The 17,587-nt window shown below is 46.2% G+C and overlaps 1 protein-coding gene across 11 annotated transcripts in view; it reads left to right on the top strand.

Annotated features, from left to right (window-relative positions):
- The window catches only part of Sec31 (COPII coat complex component secretory 31), a 112,195-nt gene that overhangs the window by 15,367 nt on the left and 79,241 nt on the right, over window positions 1–17,587 (top strand). For 9 of the 11 annotated variants that reach the window (XM_089582483.1, XM_089582482.1, XM_089582477.1 and 6 more), the window contains exons 1-5: window positions 9,224–9,290; window positions 9,743–9,861; window positions 10,001–10,090; window positions 12,053–12,248; window positions 15,083–15,178. In XM_089582483.1, coding sequence (XP_089438609.1) covers window positions 9,749–9,861; window positions 10,001–10,090; window positions 12,053–12,248; window positions 15,083–15,178 — 495 coding nt within the window. In that variant the 5' untranslated portion in view covers window positions 9,224–9,290; window positions 9,743–9,748. Of the gene's footprint in view, window positions 1–9,223; window positions 9,423–9,742; window positions 9,862–10,000; window positions 10,091–12,052; window positions 12,249–15,082; window positions 15,179–17,587 lie in introns of those variants that run through there. The other 2 variants (XM_089582474.1, XM_089582475.1) reach the window with 2 other exon arrangements.

Raw genomic sequence — 17,587 nt, 5'->3', positions numbered from 1 at the left:
TTGGTCGGTAAAAACTAGGTTCAGTATGCTTTTTCTACGTAAAATTTCTCGTTTGGGGGGGGGGGGGGGGGGAATTTAAATCCACCCCTGAGAGCGTATAGTTAACTACGCAAAATACACCAAGAAAACTTTCGTTTTCCGTTCTGTTTTCTGTTCTGTTTTCTGTTCTGCTAGCTTGCGGCAGCAGCTCCTATATAATCTCCCGTTGCATATGTCAAGGACAGGAGAATTACATACCCCGCGCACAGCAAGATATCGCGTTTTGGCGGCATAATTTTCTTATACTCTAGAAAATAATTACCATAATGCGCCGTTAGCTGCTGCCTTGTGCAATCAGGCGGAAGGATTTCGTCGTACATGTGCCGAGTACACGTGCGAAAGCAGTGGACATTTAAGCTTCGCCTCAAGAGCTTTGGGTCAATGCCCATATATTCAGAATTGGTCATTCTCTACTTAACATTCATAAATGGCGGCGAGTCCTCAAACCCCTACCAGCGCAGTGGCGCGGCGGTTAAACGATGCGCCACTGCACTGGCAGGTGGCTGTTTCTATCACAGCCACCGCTAGGGATTGTGCGACCCATGTCGCTCTTCTCCAGCAAACTCTCGCGACCAATCATTAATTTAACTGCCACCTGCCTTTCATTGGCTACAGCTGGCGCGACGGTCCTCCGAACTTACCCGAGCTTCCTCCCATTGGTTGTAGCTTGCGTGACGCTCCTCCGAACTAAACCGAGCTTATACCGAGTAACTTGGGTAAGGTCGGGTTAATGCGACAAGACAAGATTCTTGCTCAGGCTTGGATAAGGCAGTGCACAAGACGACGTTCTTGCTCGGAATAGTCTGGAATAGTGCTTGCGCGCACGCACAAACAGTAAATATTTGTCAGGTAGAATCATACGTCCACAGTGCCAGTCACTGACCAGTGGGTTACTTATCTTGCATGTGCCGATTTCCGAAAGCTGGATGCCAATTTTTGGAAGCTGGATATGCCAGTGTCCCAAACAACAAACAAAAAACAAGCATATCAAGCGTGACGTTGTTTGAGGTGACCTGCGTACTTATGTTTTCACACCTCTCATAAAATATTTCAGACAGACAACTTCTTGCAATCAGTTCTGAACTTCGTAAAACTACCAGGAGAATGGATGGTAGTATACAAAACCGAAAAAGAGCATGTTTTCATCTACGTTTTATAAAGAGCAGACAGAATGTAGACAAATAGTAAAAGTGCAGCGTAATGTATTGCAAGCTATATGCTATATGTGGCATATATGGTATCCATGTAGTACACCCTCTCGGTGAGGGGCTCCATAGGCCAGCATCGACAATGATTATCTCATCACACGAAACACCTGTGACTGCACTCAATTGAACTGCGGATTCAAGAGCTCCGGTGGTCATCACTCGTACAGGGCGCGAGCCGTTCTGAGCGTTACGGAGTCTGAATAGTGGGAGTGAGGTACGATGTCCGTTCAGCGGCACATCCACGCGTCGCGCAATCTAAGCGCGAGAGCGCGCCATTACCCCTTGCCAAACATTTTTCGAACCCAGATAGCTATCCGCATGCAGTCGTACGTGTTTCTTCGTTCATCAATCCGATCTCGCGGCAAAACATGCATGCTCCTTATAATGAGGCAAAAAATTACGGAACGGCAAGAAATCTGGTTTGGTTTGGTTTATGGGGTTTAACGTCCCAAAGCGACTAAGGCTATGAGAGACGCCGTAGTGGAGGGCTCCGGAAATTTCGACCGCCTGGGGTTCTTTACGTGCACTGACATCGCACAGTACACAGGCCTCTAGAATTTCTCCGCCAAAGAAATTCTAGCCGCCGCGGCCGGGATCGAACCCGCGTCTTTTGGGTCAGCAGCCGAGCACCATAACCGCTGAGCCACCGCGGCGGCGCAAGAAATCTGATGCGACAATTCTGCGAAAGCAGTTGGATTTATCCTCGATGATTACTTTGATGATTGTACTCTATATGAATGCTTTTACTCTGAGCCGAGGCTTCACACGCGCGACAGAATTTTTCTGGAGGGTGCAGATGGGCGGAGGTGGGACGAGAGTTGCGGTGGGTGGGTGGCAAGGGCGTCCGCAGAATTTTTTGCAGGGGGGGGCCCCATTGGTTGTTGGCGCCGGAGGGGGGGGGGGGGGGTATGTTCGTAGCAAAAAGGCACTATTTGCGGAGTAAATTTATTTATTTATATACAAATAAAATAAATAAGTAAAATACACACATGAAAGAAAAATTACAAACAGCAAATTAAAGCGAGGCTAGGAGAGATACATTGGAGTTTATCAACGAAGAAACAATTAAAATTAATAAAAATGCAAAAAGATACTATCACTTCGTGGAGAAGAGTGCTCAGTCTTGCTGCATACGGGTTCTCGACACACCCGGATTGATGACCAGCACACAGCACAATATGTTCACAAACACGCAACGACAGTCACTCAGTCAGTCTTCCTTGAACAGAAACTGTAGACGCCTCGGATTTTTCTGGGCGAATTGCGTGATGACACTGGTGATAAATTCATTTCTGTGCTTCATTACACGCTCTCGGTGCACACTCATCATACAAAGGCCGTCCAGTCTGTCGTTTGTCATCGTTGAGCGTAGCCACGTTTTCACTCTCCTCATTGTACTGAAGGAGCGTTCGACCGTACAGGTAGTAACTGGCAAAGCCAGAGCCACCTCAATGGCTTTTGCAACACCAGGGAAGAATGTCTTGGCCTGATGTAGAAGCTCGCAGTAAGTTATTTCTGATGGGTCCCCAGTTTTGTTGCACCACATCTCGTACCAAGAGATGGCCTCTTCCTTGAAGTTGTCGATGCCGTAAAAGCACTGGAGTTCTTCGGCGAGAACAGCGAACTCAACACGGCTCAAGTGCTTCATTTTTGATGGATGCAGCTGGAGAAGTTTGAAGCTCCTCTCATTGCTTTCAGAAAAGCGCCGAGCTAAAGAAGCAGTGAGGGAGTCCAAGTACGGCACATATATTGCCACACGGTAGTATTCCTCTGGCGACTGAATCCCGTAGTTGTCTCGGTGGGCCTGACGAGAGACTTGTCTTGGTACAGATATCACCACATTTAAGTGATTGGCTGCCTCCCTTGCTGCATTCATGATGTTAGAGAACTCCTCTACAGCGTTTGTCCGGTGGCCGCGAAAAATACGTTGTAGCTCAGTGATGTGGCCATGCACAGAATGGAAGTCCATGGATACACCTTGCAGAATGTTCGTAGCTGGTTCGAGCCGAGCGCTGTACTTCGCTACAATATGCAAGCAGACGATGAAAGATGAGCTTGTTGCGCAGTAGAGGATGTGAGCTCGTTGTCTAGTTGCAGCGTTCGAGCATGATTCCGTGGACGCGAGCTGCTCGAGTGCTTCGACTATGGCCACGTAATGCTGAGAGAAGATCCTAATAGACTTGTACTTTGCAGACCATCTTGTCTCACGCAGCATCGGAATGTTGGGCACCAATTTTCTCCGGAGCACGCTCTCGCGGAAGAAGTTTATGGTCTGTTTGATTATCCCAATTGTGTTTCGAATTTCAGAGACGTCGTTCAAATCGTTGATGACGAGATTTAGTTTGTGACTTGCACAGTGGAAAAATAGTGCCTTCGGGAACTGTTTTTGTATAATTTTGTTCACTCCAGCTTCTTTTCCAGCCATTGTAGAGCATCCATCGTACCCCTGTCCAACGAGGTTCGAAAGAATCAGTCCGACATTCGTCAAAAGCTTCAAGATTGCCGCGGCGATGCAAGCGGAGTTTAATTGCTCCAGCTCTACAAATCCCAAAAACTGCTCTCGAACGCACACTTCGACTTCCGCCTTGTCAATAAAGCGAACGCCTATAGACATCTGCTCTTTTCCTGAAATATCTGCAGTTTCGTCAGCAAGAACGGAAAAAGCAAACGCTTTGTTAGTTTCGGTAACTATCTGCTCTCTCAGGATGTCGCCACAGATTGTGATGATCTCGTTCTGGACGCGGACAGAAGTGTACTTGGCATTGCCAGCAGAAGAAGCGAAGTGCTCCTGAAGTAGAGTATCTCCAGCTTCTACACGAAAGTCAAGCAGATCATTGAAGACTCCACTATCGGACTGCTTGCCGCGAATCGGCAAGTCATGCGTCGCGCAAAAGACAATGGTGGAAACTATTGGAAATAGTTTCTCACGGTTCCTTTCAACTTGCGCGTGCAGTGCTCTGTTCAGCTGCTGTACAACGGGTAGCTGCTTTCCTTTCATCACATCCATAAAGTTCTGTGAGGCCGTCATTGCCTCCTGGTGCCATTGGGATTTTACGTGATCCCTGCACGCCTCGTGCATTTTTCTGTAGTTACTGAAAGCGCGCACGATAAAACTACCTTGAGTACCCCTGTGAAAACGCGGAGGAAAAATGACGCAAAAACGACAAAAGGCGCCTTTCGCTGTCGCTGAGTACGCAAGCCAGGGGGCGTAATCTCCCAGCCACTGATGTCGAAAAGGCCTCTTTCCAGGTGTTACATCCTTCTTAAAATCATATGTGACATTTGGCGACCATGGCTTAGTAAGAAGACGTAACTTCAAAAAGTCCGGTATGCCAGTGAGTTTAGCTTTGCCTAGAAACTCTCCTAAGTCATATTCTTGAGGCAAGTTATTTGTTTTCTTGATGTTGTCTCCGGACTTCGATCCCAAGCAAGGAGAAAGGGAATCGTTTCGGCTTACTGCGTGACCGGAGCTCGCTGGTGGAGTTCCTTCCATGGAGACGACGACGCCGGCTACTGTCCGGTGATGAAAGGTTGCATCGCTCTGGTCAAATCCGGACTTGAATCCCAAGAAAGGAGAAATGGAATCATCTCGGCCTGCTGCATCACCTGAACTCACTGTTGACAGAGTCCCTTCCATGGAGTCGACGACATCAGCTACTGTCCGGTGATAAAAGCTTGCATCACTCTGTTCAAATGCTACACCGTTGTCACATGTCACACCAGAATCTGCAGGGGCACATTTGGATAATGCTTCGTCAGACAACCGCTGACGCTTGAAGAAGCGTCGAATAGCCATCATTCGGGACCGCGCGAGGCAAAGCTGGCTATGGAGTTCCTCGGGGTTGGTAGTGTTAAAAATATATACACATTGATTGGAAAAACGGTTGAATGCGTACGTTGAAAACAAAAAATGACTATGTATGCAGCGAAAACTTATTTACAAGATAAATGCACGCTCGCAGCTTCATACACCTCGCTCCATCTTGCTCGCGCAACCGCACAGTCGAGTATTTGCACACACACTACTCGCCGCTCGTCGTTTTCTCGTCCGCTGTCTTGGTTGTTCTCAGCTTCGTTGACAACCGGCCACTAAAAACACCGAAGCACAAACAAAGAGGCGCGCACACGCAAGGAACGCCGCGCCACTTCCGAGGGGAAGGGACACTCGCCACTCCGGTCGGAAAATTTGTTTTGTGTGTTTTTATGAGGTTCAGAGCCCCAAAACGACTCAGGCTATGAGGGACGGACGGTCTCTTTACCATGCACTGACATCGCACAGTACATGGGCGCTGTTGGGATTTGAGGCCCAGCCAGAGGTGACAGGCGAGCCAGGCAGGCGCCATCGGGCTGCCTTGACCAAAGGCGCTGGTTTCCGGAGAAGACGCAAGGAACGCTGGTGTGGGGGCGCCTCTGGAGACTGCGTCGCCGTGAACAAAAGCAGCTAATCCCCTTTGCCGAAAATTCTGAAAGCGGCGCTTGTACCGAACTGCGCTCTCCCGTGGATCGGAGGAGACAGCGAGCGGCGGCGGCGCCAACTCATCGCCCGCTTGCCCCTGAGCAGTCCGACAAAGCGGGGATGGACACGGCTGATTTGTCCCTCCCTCCTGAAGAATTCATCGGTGGCCGGGGTGTGCACTGTCTGCCTCCGTGTCGCTATCTCTCTAGAGATCAAAGAAACAGGCACACATCTCAAGACGGCTCGAAACACATGCTCGCCGGTGCCGCTGTATGTCTGCAACGACGCGTCCCCGGACGCGGCACTTTGCAGATGTGACCCAAAGCGTGGAAGCAGGGCCGCTTTTACTCTTTTGGCTGAGCGCACCGCCGCCCCTGACATGCGGCCATCACTCACGGTTCGAGTGAGTGATTTTCCAGGGGGGTGCAGCCGCCCCCCCTTGCCCCCCCCCCTCCGGACGCCCATGGTGGGTGGACAGCCCCTTGGTGGCTCTCAAGGGCAGCTGACCTTCCCTCTGCTTCTTTGAATTCAATTTCGCCGTCACTTTTTCGTTCCGCTCCCGCGTGGGCTAGCTTCTATTAATTATGAAGGAATTATGCTTGATAGCAGGAGGCGCTTCTACCGGGAACAATAACATTGCTTTCGCAGTAAAACTGTCATATACTTCTTGCTTTCCCCAGAGACGAAGAAGCGATAACGACGACACTTCTCCTGCCCCTCCTACCGCAGAAAAAAGAAAAAAAAATTCAGGGGCACTTTGACTGTCTAAAGTGCGTAGAGGCGAAAGCGTTTTCCGCACTACTTTGACTGCCTCTGTGGCACTGGTAACGTCACCACTGGATGACGTCACACATAATTAATGACCGATTACTAAGTAATGACAAATTACTAATTAATGGCTAATTAACTGCTAATTAATGACACTTAAGCTTCGCCTTTAGGAGTGGAACGCGACAGCGTGTTGTAGCGCTGCCAGGGAGTCCACGGAACGCCACCACCCGTTCGGCGCGATGCCTTGCCGTTTGAAAGCAAACTTTTTTGAGGAAAGGAAATGGCGCAGTAATTCTCTGTCATCTCGGTGGACACCTGAACCGCACCGTACAGGAAAGGAGGAAGTGGGAGTGAAAGAAGAAAGAGAAAGAGGGGCCGTAATGAAGAAAATGAAAATTGTATTTGAGGAAAGGAAATTACGCAGTAAATGTCTCACATATCTAGGTGGACACCCGCCAAAAGCGCGAAGCCTCTGCTGACAAGCTTCTGCTGACAACCTCGACAACCTTCTGCCGACAACGATGAGGCATTAAAGGCTCTCGCCTTAAAAAAAAAGGCGCCATGTAAATCATTTATCATACATGGCGCACCCGGCCATTTGCCATCCATGTGGCCACTCCACTCGTAGCCTAACGTAGCCCTCTACCCGACCTGTAAGTGGGCTACGTAGGTCACATGACTACACAGGAAACATTCTCAGGAGCGCTCATTCCTCGACCCACCATGATCGCCCACACCAAGGCCCGAGTGGGCCGGACCCTCCTGGATTGCCTGGATCACACAACCGAGCACGGTACGTGCATATATGCATACACGAAAGGGAGTGGAAAAAAAAATGGTTTTGAGGAAAGGAAGTGACGCAGTAACTGTCTTACATATCTCGGTGGATACCCGAACCGCGTCATAAGGAAAGGGATAAAGGTTCCCAGGGAGTGAAAGAAGAAAGGAAGAAAGAACTGCCGTATTGGAGGACTCCGGAATAATTTCGACCACCTGGGAAACTTTAACATGGACTGACACCACAAAGCGCACGGGCGCCTTCTGCGTTTTGCCTCCATCGAAACGCGGCCACTGCGGTCGGATTCGAGTAGTAGTAGTAGTAAAAACATTTATTGTTGCAAAAGGAAGGGTTAGGGAGTAGGGGGTGGGGGATAGATAGATGTGGAGCATCAGTGGTCGGTCTTCCCTATTCCAGGATCCCGTTGGCCTCCGCCGCTGCCTTGGCCCTCGTCACCAGCATAAGCTGTGGGCTCTGGTCGGAGTCAGTCAGGAGGGCCTCCCACTGCTCTAGACTAGGGCTAATTATCTTTGGTAATAAAGTGCTTTTTTTCACAGCCCCAGGTGGCGTGGTACGTTGTGGCATAGCCCCCACACCACACGTACTCTTTCGCGTATCTGTTCGGCCACATTTTTGAGCCCGGGTACTCCGGCGCAGTAGACCAGCGCCTCAACCACTCAGCCACCGCGGCAGATGAAAGGGAGTTCCTATCCGGCTTACTTGCTCAAGTAGGCTATCCACCCTAACTCAAGGGCCGGCACACGGCCGGCACCAACGCTAGAGTTTCCAATGACGACATGCGACGCCGTTTACCCTGAAGTTCTGTGCGCAGCTATCGGTTCTATAATACTATAAATTATTCATAGCGTAGCCCACGGTTCTTTAGTAAACGACGAAGAAATTCGTTCGGGGCCATAAGTAGAAAGAGGCGACATAATGGGAATTTATGCGTACAACCGGCGGTGGCCGGTGTTGGGCTGATCGTATCTGTTAACACAATTTTACAGTATATAAATATTCCGTCTTGAGTACGATAGCGCTTCGGGGGCACTGTACTACACTGAAGATAACGGAACTACGTACGTCATGGTTGCATGCGAAAGTCGACCGTATTTTTAGCAGTTTTAGCCTCACATCATCGCTCCGGCGCATGAAAAAGTAAAACCACGTACAAAGAGAGACGGAAATGCTAGTGCGGAGTCCCGAGCCTTGTGAACGAACTCGGAACAGTTGCCGAACTGTGCGGCAGGGAGGCTCTGGAAGCACATGTCGCGCTAATTCTGGCGCTCTAATGGGTTTAGAGCGCCAGAAATCAAAAGGAAGAAATGGACTTGGGCAGGGCATAGAAAGTGAACGGTGGGCGGATGAGATTAAGAAGTTTGTGGGGATAGAGGGAAAAGCCTTCGCCCTGCAGTGGTCTAAAGCCCATACATCAGCTCTCTAGGGTCTTTAAAGTGGGCGTAGTCAGGCTGCTGATGATGATGAATCACTGACCATGGTAGCTTCCTTGAAGTAGAAGTACCTTGAAGCGGAACAAACGCCGCGTGGTACTGCCCACTGCTAACCTGGTACCACACGCATTCAGGGCGACCGAGGGGCTACCTGTAATATGCTGCCGCTTATAAATGTCGTCGTATTATTAAAAACGCTTCCGCACTATATCCGCAAAAAGGGTTGCAATGTCGTTCTTTTACAGCGGCAGAACGACACAGACAGCCCTCATACGCCGTTCCTACCTTCCAGGCTCTTGCAAATTATGTGCGCCGTAACCAAGAACAAAAGCTATTCTGAACTAGGAAATCTTTCATGGTTAGAGCGCTGGCGTTTGTAAGTGCACATTGTGTCTGTTAGTGCTTCCCATTAAAAACTGCATAAACTTTTTTTATGGACGTCAGTTTCTGTTTCGCATCTCATGTGAAGCCACAGCCAGCCAAACCGAGGCTACCGGATTTTTTGCGATGGCTGTCAAAAGAAAAACTTCCTCCAGGGGGCGCCGAAATAGCGACACGCATTATTGCCACGTTGGATTTGATTGCCGGTACTCTTCCTAATTTTTTTTCGCCGTTATTCCGAACTTTTAGTCTAATCGTAGGATCTCTTAAAACTGACGCACGACCAATATTCAAGCGCGCCAGCGACAGTTTGTAGGGAACGACCAATTTGCTCTCCAGTAAGCTCAGCTGTGCTTGATGGTAGCTCGACAAAATGTAACCGCTATCCACGGCTTCGTCTTCCTCAAGGTTTCATGCATTTGCCCGTGGAATGCACTACGACTGATTAGGTTCAGCCTTAATTGTCTGCAGCTCTTGCTTGCTCTCAAACGTGTCAGGTTGCCTCACTTGTGACATCGCGTCCAAACATCTTGCTGACTGAGCGTCGTTCATTGAGTGTCGTAGTGTCGTTTTAACTGAGACTGTAGGCTGTTCATGTTAGACGCTTTAAATCTTCCTCGTACCGGCACTTAGTCTTGTGCTTGTCTCCCGATTTCAGGCAAACATGAAGGTGAAAGAAATAGATAGAACGGCTAATGTCGCGTGGTCACCGGCGGTGCACCACCCGATTTACATCGCAGCTGGCACAGCAGCCCAACAGCTGGATTCGACGTTCAGGTATTGTCATCAGTGAGATTTCTGCTTATGGTCACTTACACCGCTGAACTTTATATGCCTTTTTGTTGTTGTCCGGCTGCTCCACAGTTCGCTGCGTTACGTTCGCTGCCCGTTCATTCATTTGTATGTTGTGTTGCAGCACGTCGGCTGCCCTGGAGATATATGCACTCAACCTTACGGAACCCGGATTGGATATGGGGCTTGTGGGATCACTGGATTCGGATCACAGGTGAGCATCAAGTGTGCTGCAGTGCGCCTTTGGTCGTGACAGATTCATGGTATGTCATGGCTGGGGTTTGTGCGAGAGCAAAGAAACTATAAGTTTGCTGGAGCTATACGTGTATGTTGCGGCACTGAAGAGTTGAATCATGTTGTATACATTTTTAAAATGTTAGCTTGAGGTGATGTTCATTGGATTGCCTGTTCATGTAATTTTAGCTTTTGAAGACATTTATTTGCAGACCTAGCCTGGGCTAACCTGCAGGATGGGTCTGCAAGCTTCTCTGATATGGGTTACTCGCCCTTCTGCAGCCCGTGTGTGCCTGAAACCCTGCGCATTTTTTTTTTTTTTTAAATATTAAGGATGGATCAAATTGCAAGATTTGGCCTGTTGCTGTTTGGTCTCTCCTTTTCACATTATTTGTTGGTCACTGCGAATAATTTTTGGTAATATTTGCATCATGTTCAAGAAGTGTGTGTAAGCTGGTATAAAATTTTGAAGGTGGAATGCAAAGATGCCTGAACCAAGATTTTGGTGCCTGTTAAACAATTGCATTGTGCCAGAATTAAACCTCGAGACTCCCAGTACATTGTATGTGCCTCATTGTGTAGTTATAGGTTTGGCACAAAAAAAAATATAGTGTAGTAAAAAATTGTCACAGCAGAGACTAAAATATGAGTTTTTTCATAGTGTGCATGATGTATGTTTGCTTACACTTCTGCCGTCAGTTTTCACTGCCTACATATGCATGCTATGTCTGACTGATCTGGCCACAGTTTTCTGCAATGCTTTAGTGCAGCTTTGTGAAAGAATTTTCAGTATAGTTCATTAAGCTGTCATAAGTTGTTGAACAGTGATAGCATATGGGTTACTTTATGTAACCCAGTGACACACATTGTGTTGCAGAGTTTGGTAAAGCTTTGTGTCAGTGCAACCAGTGTAAGGTCCTTTTTTTTTCCCCGTATATTTAACACAGCCAATATTTGAGTTTATCATTCTCAAAAATATATTCTATGAGCCATGAAAACATCAGGTGGGCCATACGGTCCCACGTAAATTTTTGGTTTTCCAGAAGTAAGCTGGGAGCTGGGTAATAACGTGGTGCATGGCAACCTCCATACCATTGCGAGTTCACCGGCTTTATTTAATTGATCTTTAGTTGGACAGGCTCGTTACGGAAATTTACTCTACATTTAAGACTTCAGATGTTCTGTTTATTGTAGTTACTGCCATTCTATTTCCATCTAAAGTTTAGGGAGCATTTTCAGTTTCATGGGGAGTCGGCACACATGGAAGGGCCTTAGAGATTTAGGAGGTGTAGCAGCCCTTTGCCTTATCTTTTTATTTTTTGCAACTCTAGCATGCATAGGTGTGCACAGGTCTCTCCATAAAGGGGGGGGGGGGCAAAAGTTTGATAGATCCCTTTCATGTTGTTTGGGTAGCAGGGAAATTTGTGCGTCCTCCTTCTCCATGTCTGTCAGAGAAGAGGGGGGGGGGGGGGGGGGGGGCAGACTGCACATGCCTATGGCAGCATGATATGGTTTCATTATGTTGAATGCTGTGAACCCTTGAAGCCAAGTAATTTCATTCTCCATACTTTTGTTTACATCCATGCTATACTCACTGCAGATTTCATAAATGAGTCCTTGGTCTGCTGTGGTGTTGTGGCCAGGCAGAAATACCTTTTTTTTTTAAAATGTGAAAGTATGAAAAATATAATAGGCACAGAGTTGTGAAAAGAAGGGCTAGTTTGGGGGTATCATTTTAAAGATAGGAAATTGCATGGAGCTGGAGAGGTTGAATGCTCTGTATTTACCTTTTCTCACCCTTACACTGTGGAAGGGCTTAGCTGTGCTGTTAGTAGTGCATCATGTGCCTTGTACACCTAATTGTCATAACTTAATGTTTGTTGATTGAAGTGCTGTTATACTGCTGATTGTGTGTCTAAGTACTGATGTTTAACGTGCTCAGGTTTCACAAGATTGCCTGGGGCTGTCACGGGATATCAGATGGTGAAATGCCCAGCGGAGTGCTTGTTGGTGGTGCTGATGCAGGCAACTTGTTGGTTTACGACCCAGCAAAACTCATCAAGGGAGAGGATGCGCTAATCTGTCAGAAGAATAAGCACACGGGCCCTGTGTATGCTCTGGATTTCAACACGTTTCAGGTATGTTCTTCCAGGTGTGCTATCCAGTAGTCGTCGATTAGTATTTTCAATCAAGCACGAGACCAAACAAAGTTAGGTAGTCCTTATTTTCACTTACTGGTGCTTGAACCTTTTAAAGAACAGGGGTCAGTCAATTTTTTCCAGCTTCTAAGATTGTGGATGTTATTTGCTTTATTAGTAAATGTCACATCACATTGTCATGCGATTGTGACTATGCTGCTTGACATGCTAATTTCATAAACAGGGAATTTGTCTTGTTTGTGCCCCTAGTAGTACCTACTATAGACCCTTTTCCTGAGGCTGCCACCATATGGGGCAAGTAGCATAGTATAGCCGCTGGTTTGATCATGGCGGCCATGATGGATTGTGCAGTTGGCCGAAGCTACGTTCAGCAAAACATCCGCAACCATTTGCTGCCCTATGTAATGGCATTCTTTTGATCATTTCTTGCATGAGGTAAGGATTGATCCTATGGCTCTTGTAACTACTAGCATTCCTTCTCTGGTGCTGACTGCTGCTGCTTAACTTGCATGCTTGATGTGCATGAGACAAGAAACATGTGCTCATTATAAATGAAATCAATCAGAGATTACAAATTTCATCATGCTGTGTTGACATTGCTGTACTTTGACAGCTTTGCATCCAGCACACCACAAACAAATCAGCAATATTTAATGCATTAAAAAAATGTGTATTCTGGATTATTAATTGCTAATTATTTTTGTGTAATTTTTCAGATTAGTTAGTCAGCGATCAGCAGGAAGGTGGATTTCATTTTTGTCACCTAATGCTTTTTCCACACATACATGTGGTGGAGCAGTGCACAAATCATCATGTGCGAATAAACAGTTTGTTGTTTATCTGCAAGATCTTAACCTTTACATACACATTCTTGCATGCTTCTTCTGATGGCATGTGCAGCTTGAATTTGCCATATATTGCAGTAAAAATTCGTTGATATGTTTTTTAAAGAGTTGCCGAAAAAACGTCTGGGAAAACGTATGATACAAACCGCCGAATTCTGAAAAGTGTAACTGTCGAATGAGGTACAAAGACATGTATTGACAATTTCAATTCTTAAAAGTGTTGATTAGCATTTCTTGGCACAAGATCTGACCAGATTATTTTCGAGTGGTCGCAGAATTTAGTTCGCATTTACGCTGTCTTAAGCACAGAACGAACTTTGTAAAGCATACGGTCCGTCGACGGCAGTGACAAAAGTAACCAAAATCTTTTTCTCGTCACTTTAGAGATGCTTCGCCCCTTCGCACTTGATACAGGGAAGCAACTGTGGCGGCTGACTGGCCGGCTGGTGGCTGTGGCGGCTGTTTTCCACTTTTTTAGCTGCGCTCCCCAGACCCGGCCTGCTCCCGTTTAAGCGCATCGCTATAGTTGATAGATGCTTCGCCCCTTGGCCATATGCACCGGGAAGAAACCTCAGCGATTCTCTTCTTCCGTGTCAGGACCCCGCAAAAATGGCTCTCGAATGCTTAGCGCGCCGTTTTGCTGCTGCTGTTATTGGTGGTGGTGCTTCGCCTCCTTGCATTGAGGCACTGCAGAGAAGCCACCACTACTGCCACTGCATTTCAGCTCTTCATGTCGCATGCCCTCACGTTCGGCCCACTTGTGTGTTATCACATGCTTGGTTGCTCAATAAACGTATTGTACGACCACATTTTGTGGAAATTTTAGACGTAGTAGCTGGGAAATCGTGTTATCTGGGAACATATTAACTAGGAGCAACAGTGTAACTCTACGGGACATTTTTAATGTCCACGATTTTAAGTGTACAAACAGGGAAATAGTATGAATCGGGAACATATCAGCAAGGTTTTACTGTACATACTGATTCATCGAAAAGAATATTTTATGCACAGAATTGTCACAACAATTTCTCAGTAATGCAAATAGTGCATGAAGTGTGCATCATCTTGTGATTGAAAATGTTGAGGTGAAGTCTGGGCTGGTGTAAGATAATGATTCCATTCCATATTTGTATGGCCTGCCTTTATTCAGTGGCTGAAAAGGCACCACAGTACTGCTGTTGCTTGGCTTGAGCCAGTAACGAAGAGTGAACATGAGGTGTGGTGTTGCTTCAACCATTGAAGAGGGGTGGGAAATACAAATATGGAGTAGAATTGGTTCCAGAATCATTGTTATCCCAGCCTTGATGTACATTCTCATATACATGTGACTATGCGGCATTGTGTGACTAAAGCAAGCACACTATGTCTGTAGACCCTGTTCTTTCTCGGATTTGGCGGGTGGCAGAAGGCTCCTGCGTGGAAAGCCTTTTTTTTCTTTTTCATTTATTTTGTTCTGTTATTTCATTTTATTATTGTTTTTATTTCTATTTTATTATTTTTATTTTGCACTCTGCTCCCTCTCAAGGTTGTTTTGCATACTGACATGACCTTGAAGAATGGGAGCAGTAGAGCTTTTGCTCCAAGATAACTGTTTTTCAAGTTTAGCATATCATATACTGAGTTTGCCACTTGTTCACTGCTATGCTCTCTGTGCAGGTGTGTCTTGTCCATGTCTCTTGTACTTGAGAAAGCATGTACATATACCAACTTGCCCAGATTTAAATTCTAACTCTGCTTAAGTAAGCAAGAGGAGGAAAGAGGCATATCAGTCCCCTCCTCTGCATCGTGAATGCTTTCCTCCATACCTCAGAAAACCATTTTTGCTCCTTTGCTCGTAGAAAGCTTTCTGTGGCTTGCAGTTGAAGCCATGAACATGAAATGATGACCTTCATAACTTTTATAAGGAATTTCTGGTCATTTACTCTTTGAAGCTGCAGTGAAGGCTAACTGTTAATTATTCCTTTTCAGGCAAACCTTCTGGCATCGGGGTCAACTGATTCAGAAATCTTTATCTGGGATCTCAACAGCCCTAATGCACCAATGACTCCAGGAGCCAAGTCTCAGGTGAGTTTTTCATTGTGCATCTACTTTTTCCATTTGGTCTTAATGTTATATTTATAATGTTTACACTTCTAATTAAAATAACCTGGTGATTTTAAGCATCCAGCTATTGTTGCTGGAAATGAAACTGAAACACTTTATAAGAGACATCACAGCTGGCTTTGCGTTACTTCATTTGCTTGCTGCTTCCACTGCTAGTAACCATGCTCATGTCATACAAGGTTTACCTCATAATTCTGACCTGGTTGTACTTCTTGTGATTGTAAAAGCTCGTGAATTCGACCCCTGTTATTTCGGAAATCGGTATAATTCGAACTGCTGGCTCGGTCCTGGGCAATGGTCATGGAAGTCTGTGGCGTCGGGCACTCTCTAATTTGGATGCTGTGGGTCTGGCACTGGTTAATTCGGACAGGCTCTTGAAATGTGGTCGCGTCCAGATGTCACCGGTGCGGCAAGAGGTCGTCTAAATAGCCCTACTCAAAACCTGAGTTTCATGTTGCAGAGTCACTGGTGTTCTTACGTACGCGCGATGGCAGATGTGATGACGAACGGACAGCCCTGCCTCCAAGAACATTCCGACCGTTTAATTTCGGTTTCGGTTTTCTGAGCTTCGCACCAGCCTGCAGCAACGGCGGCTCGGCCAGTCAGCATCAACCTTGCTCGTGGCCTTGCCAACCTAATCCAGCTGAGCACCATTTCGGACGTTGATAGGCGTGTGTCTGGTGTTCTCTCTACCCCCTCCCCTCCTCATTTTTTCCCATCGCTTCGCTGCAGTTTCGTTCGCTTGCACGGTTCTGTTCTTCCAGTGCGCTGAAACTGTGTGCTTGGCTCATGCCATTCGTTGTTTGTGCAGTGAAGCCTCCTCACCCGCAACGGTGCTGCTTATGATTGGCGTGACGCGGTAGCGGAGGAGCTCCATTGCATTGCATCATGAAGGATATCAGCAGGCCCTTAAGATTTTGGAGCAGTTCTGCTTTGATGCTCCCGACAGTATGGATGCAATAAAGCATTGCTAAAACTTGAGAAAGAGCTGCTGTCACGTCAAAATCAGGCAACCATTGCCCACTCTTTCAGCAACTAAATTAACTGTGATACAAGCAGCTCGACGTTTTTTTCAGGGCCATTTGATAATTCAAACTTTAGGATAATTCTAATATATTTTCCGGTCCCTTGAAGTTCAAAAACAAGGCGCTTTTACTATATTATCAAGCGTTTATTGCATAGATTGGCTCTAGTCGCTCTCTTAAGAGCTCACGTCTCCGCAGTTACTACTTTGCAGTTCAAAAATGTGTTTTTTGCATCAACTACTTCGTTTGATGTATCATTCCAGCTCACTTCATTCCACCTAATGTGCCTGTATTAATTTGTCTTCTCCATTTTTAAAGCGATGATAAATGACAGGAGAAGAAACTGCTTAGTCATGGACACTTTGTTCAAAAAGCTGAGAAATTATGAAGTAGTTGCACTGTGCTGTGAACTGTGCGATTTTTTTTTTTTTATTGCTGGATAATCTTGTGTTCATTGTTTTGTATGTAGTGACAGTAACAGTGGAGGAGTATACAAGTAAAATTGGGGGCAGTGGCTATAGTTTTAGTACCCATTTGATGTAATGGAGATTAAAATCTCGATATAACATGGCTGTTACAATGAAAGGCAGCTTTAGAATAGATGTAATGAAGAACTAATGGAAAGGATGCAAGTCAGCATTGCTGAATGCTTTCAACACATGCAGGTATTTTGTAGTGCACTTTAATAATCCATCCAGCTTCTGTGCACATGCAGTGTAGTTAGTATGTATGTTTTTATATTTCATGCACCTACAGTGATAGTTATGTGTGTAGCTGAAAGGTTGCTTGTTCTGCAAGTAGCCCTTCTGTTGCCAGGCTTGTGACCCATGATGTACTGTTGTGAAAGGGAAATTGTCTCAGGCAGTGGTGTGAATTGCCTGGAAGCATGGTTTGAATACCCACTAGTAACACAAAATGGTCTTAAAAAGCCATAAGCTATTAAGGATACTGGCACAAATTTGTTTTTGGTGTGCTCTGCAGTGTACAGTAATGTGTTCTGTTTGAACCCTATAAAGCCCTAAATATTAAAAGAATGCCTTACTAAAGAATACTTACTAATACTTACTACTATAATACTTACTAAAGGAATGCCATATCCTCACAGTATTATGCAAGCTCCATTTTATGGCCTCTTTCTGAAAATCGTATTGCAGTGTCAGTTCTCAGAAAAGCAGTAAACATGCTGTAAGATCACTCGGTGCAATAGCAAGCTGTTAACGCTTATATCCAAGACCTACCCCATCAAAATCAATCTATCAGCAGGTGATGGAATGGTCTAAAATTTTGCTGTTGATTTATTGTCCACGCTTGAGTACAGTAGGCCCTCATTGATTCATTGATTCAA

The sequence above is a fragment of the Amblyomma mixtum genome, chromosome 3 (genome assembly GCF_055824585.1).
Source record: "Amblyomma mixtum isolate Tamu chromosome 3, ASM5582458v1, whole genome shotgun sequence".
In the NCBI taxonomy this organism is placed as follows: Eukaryota; Metazoa; Arthropoda; class Arachnida; order Ixodida; family Ixodidae; genus Amblyomma; species Amblyomma mixtum.
The sequence above is the reverse complement of the archived record's forward strand: the minus strand, read 5'-3'. Positions and strand labels throughout refer to the sequence as shown.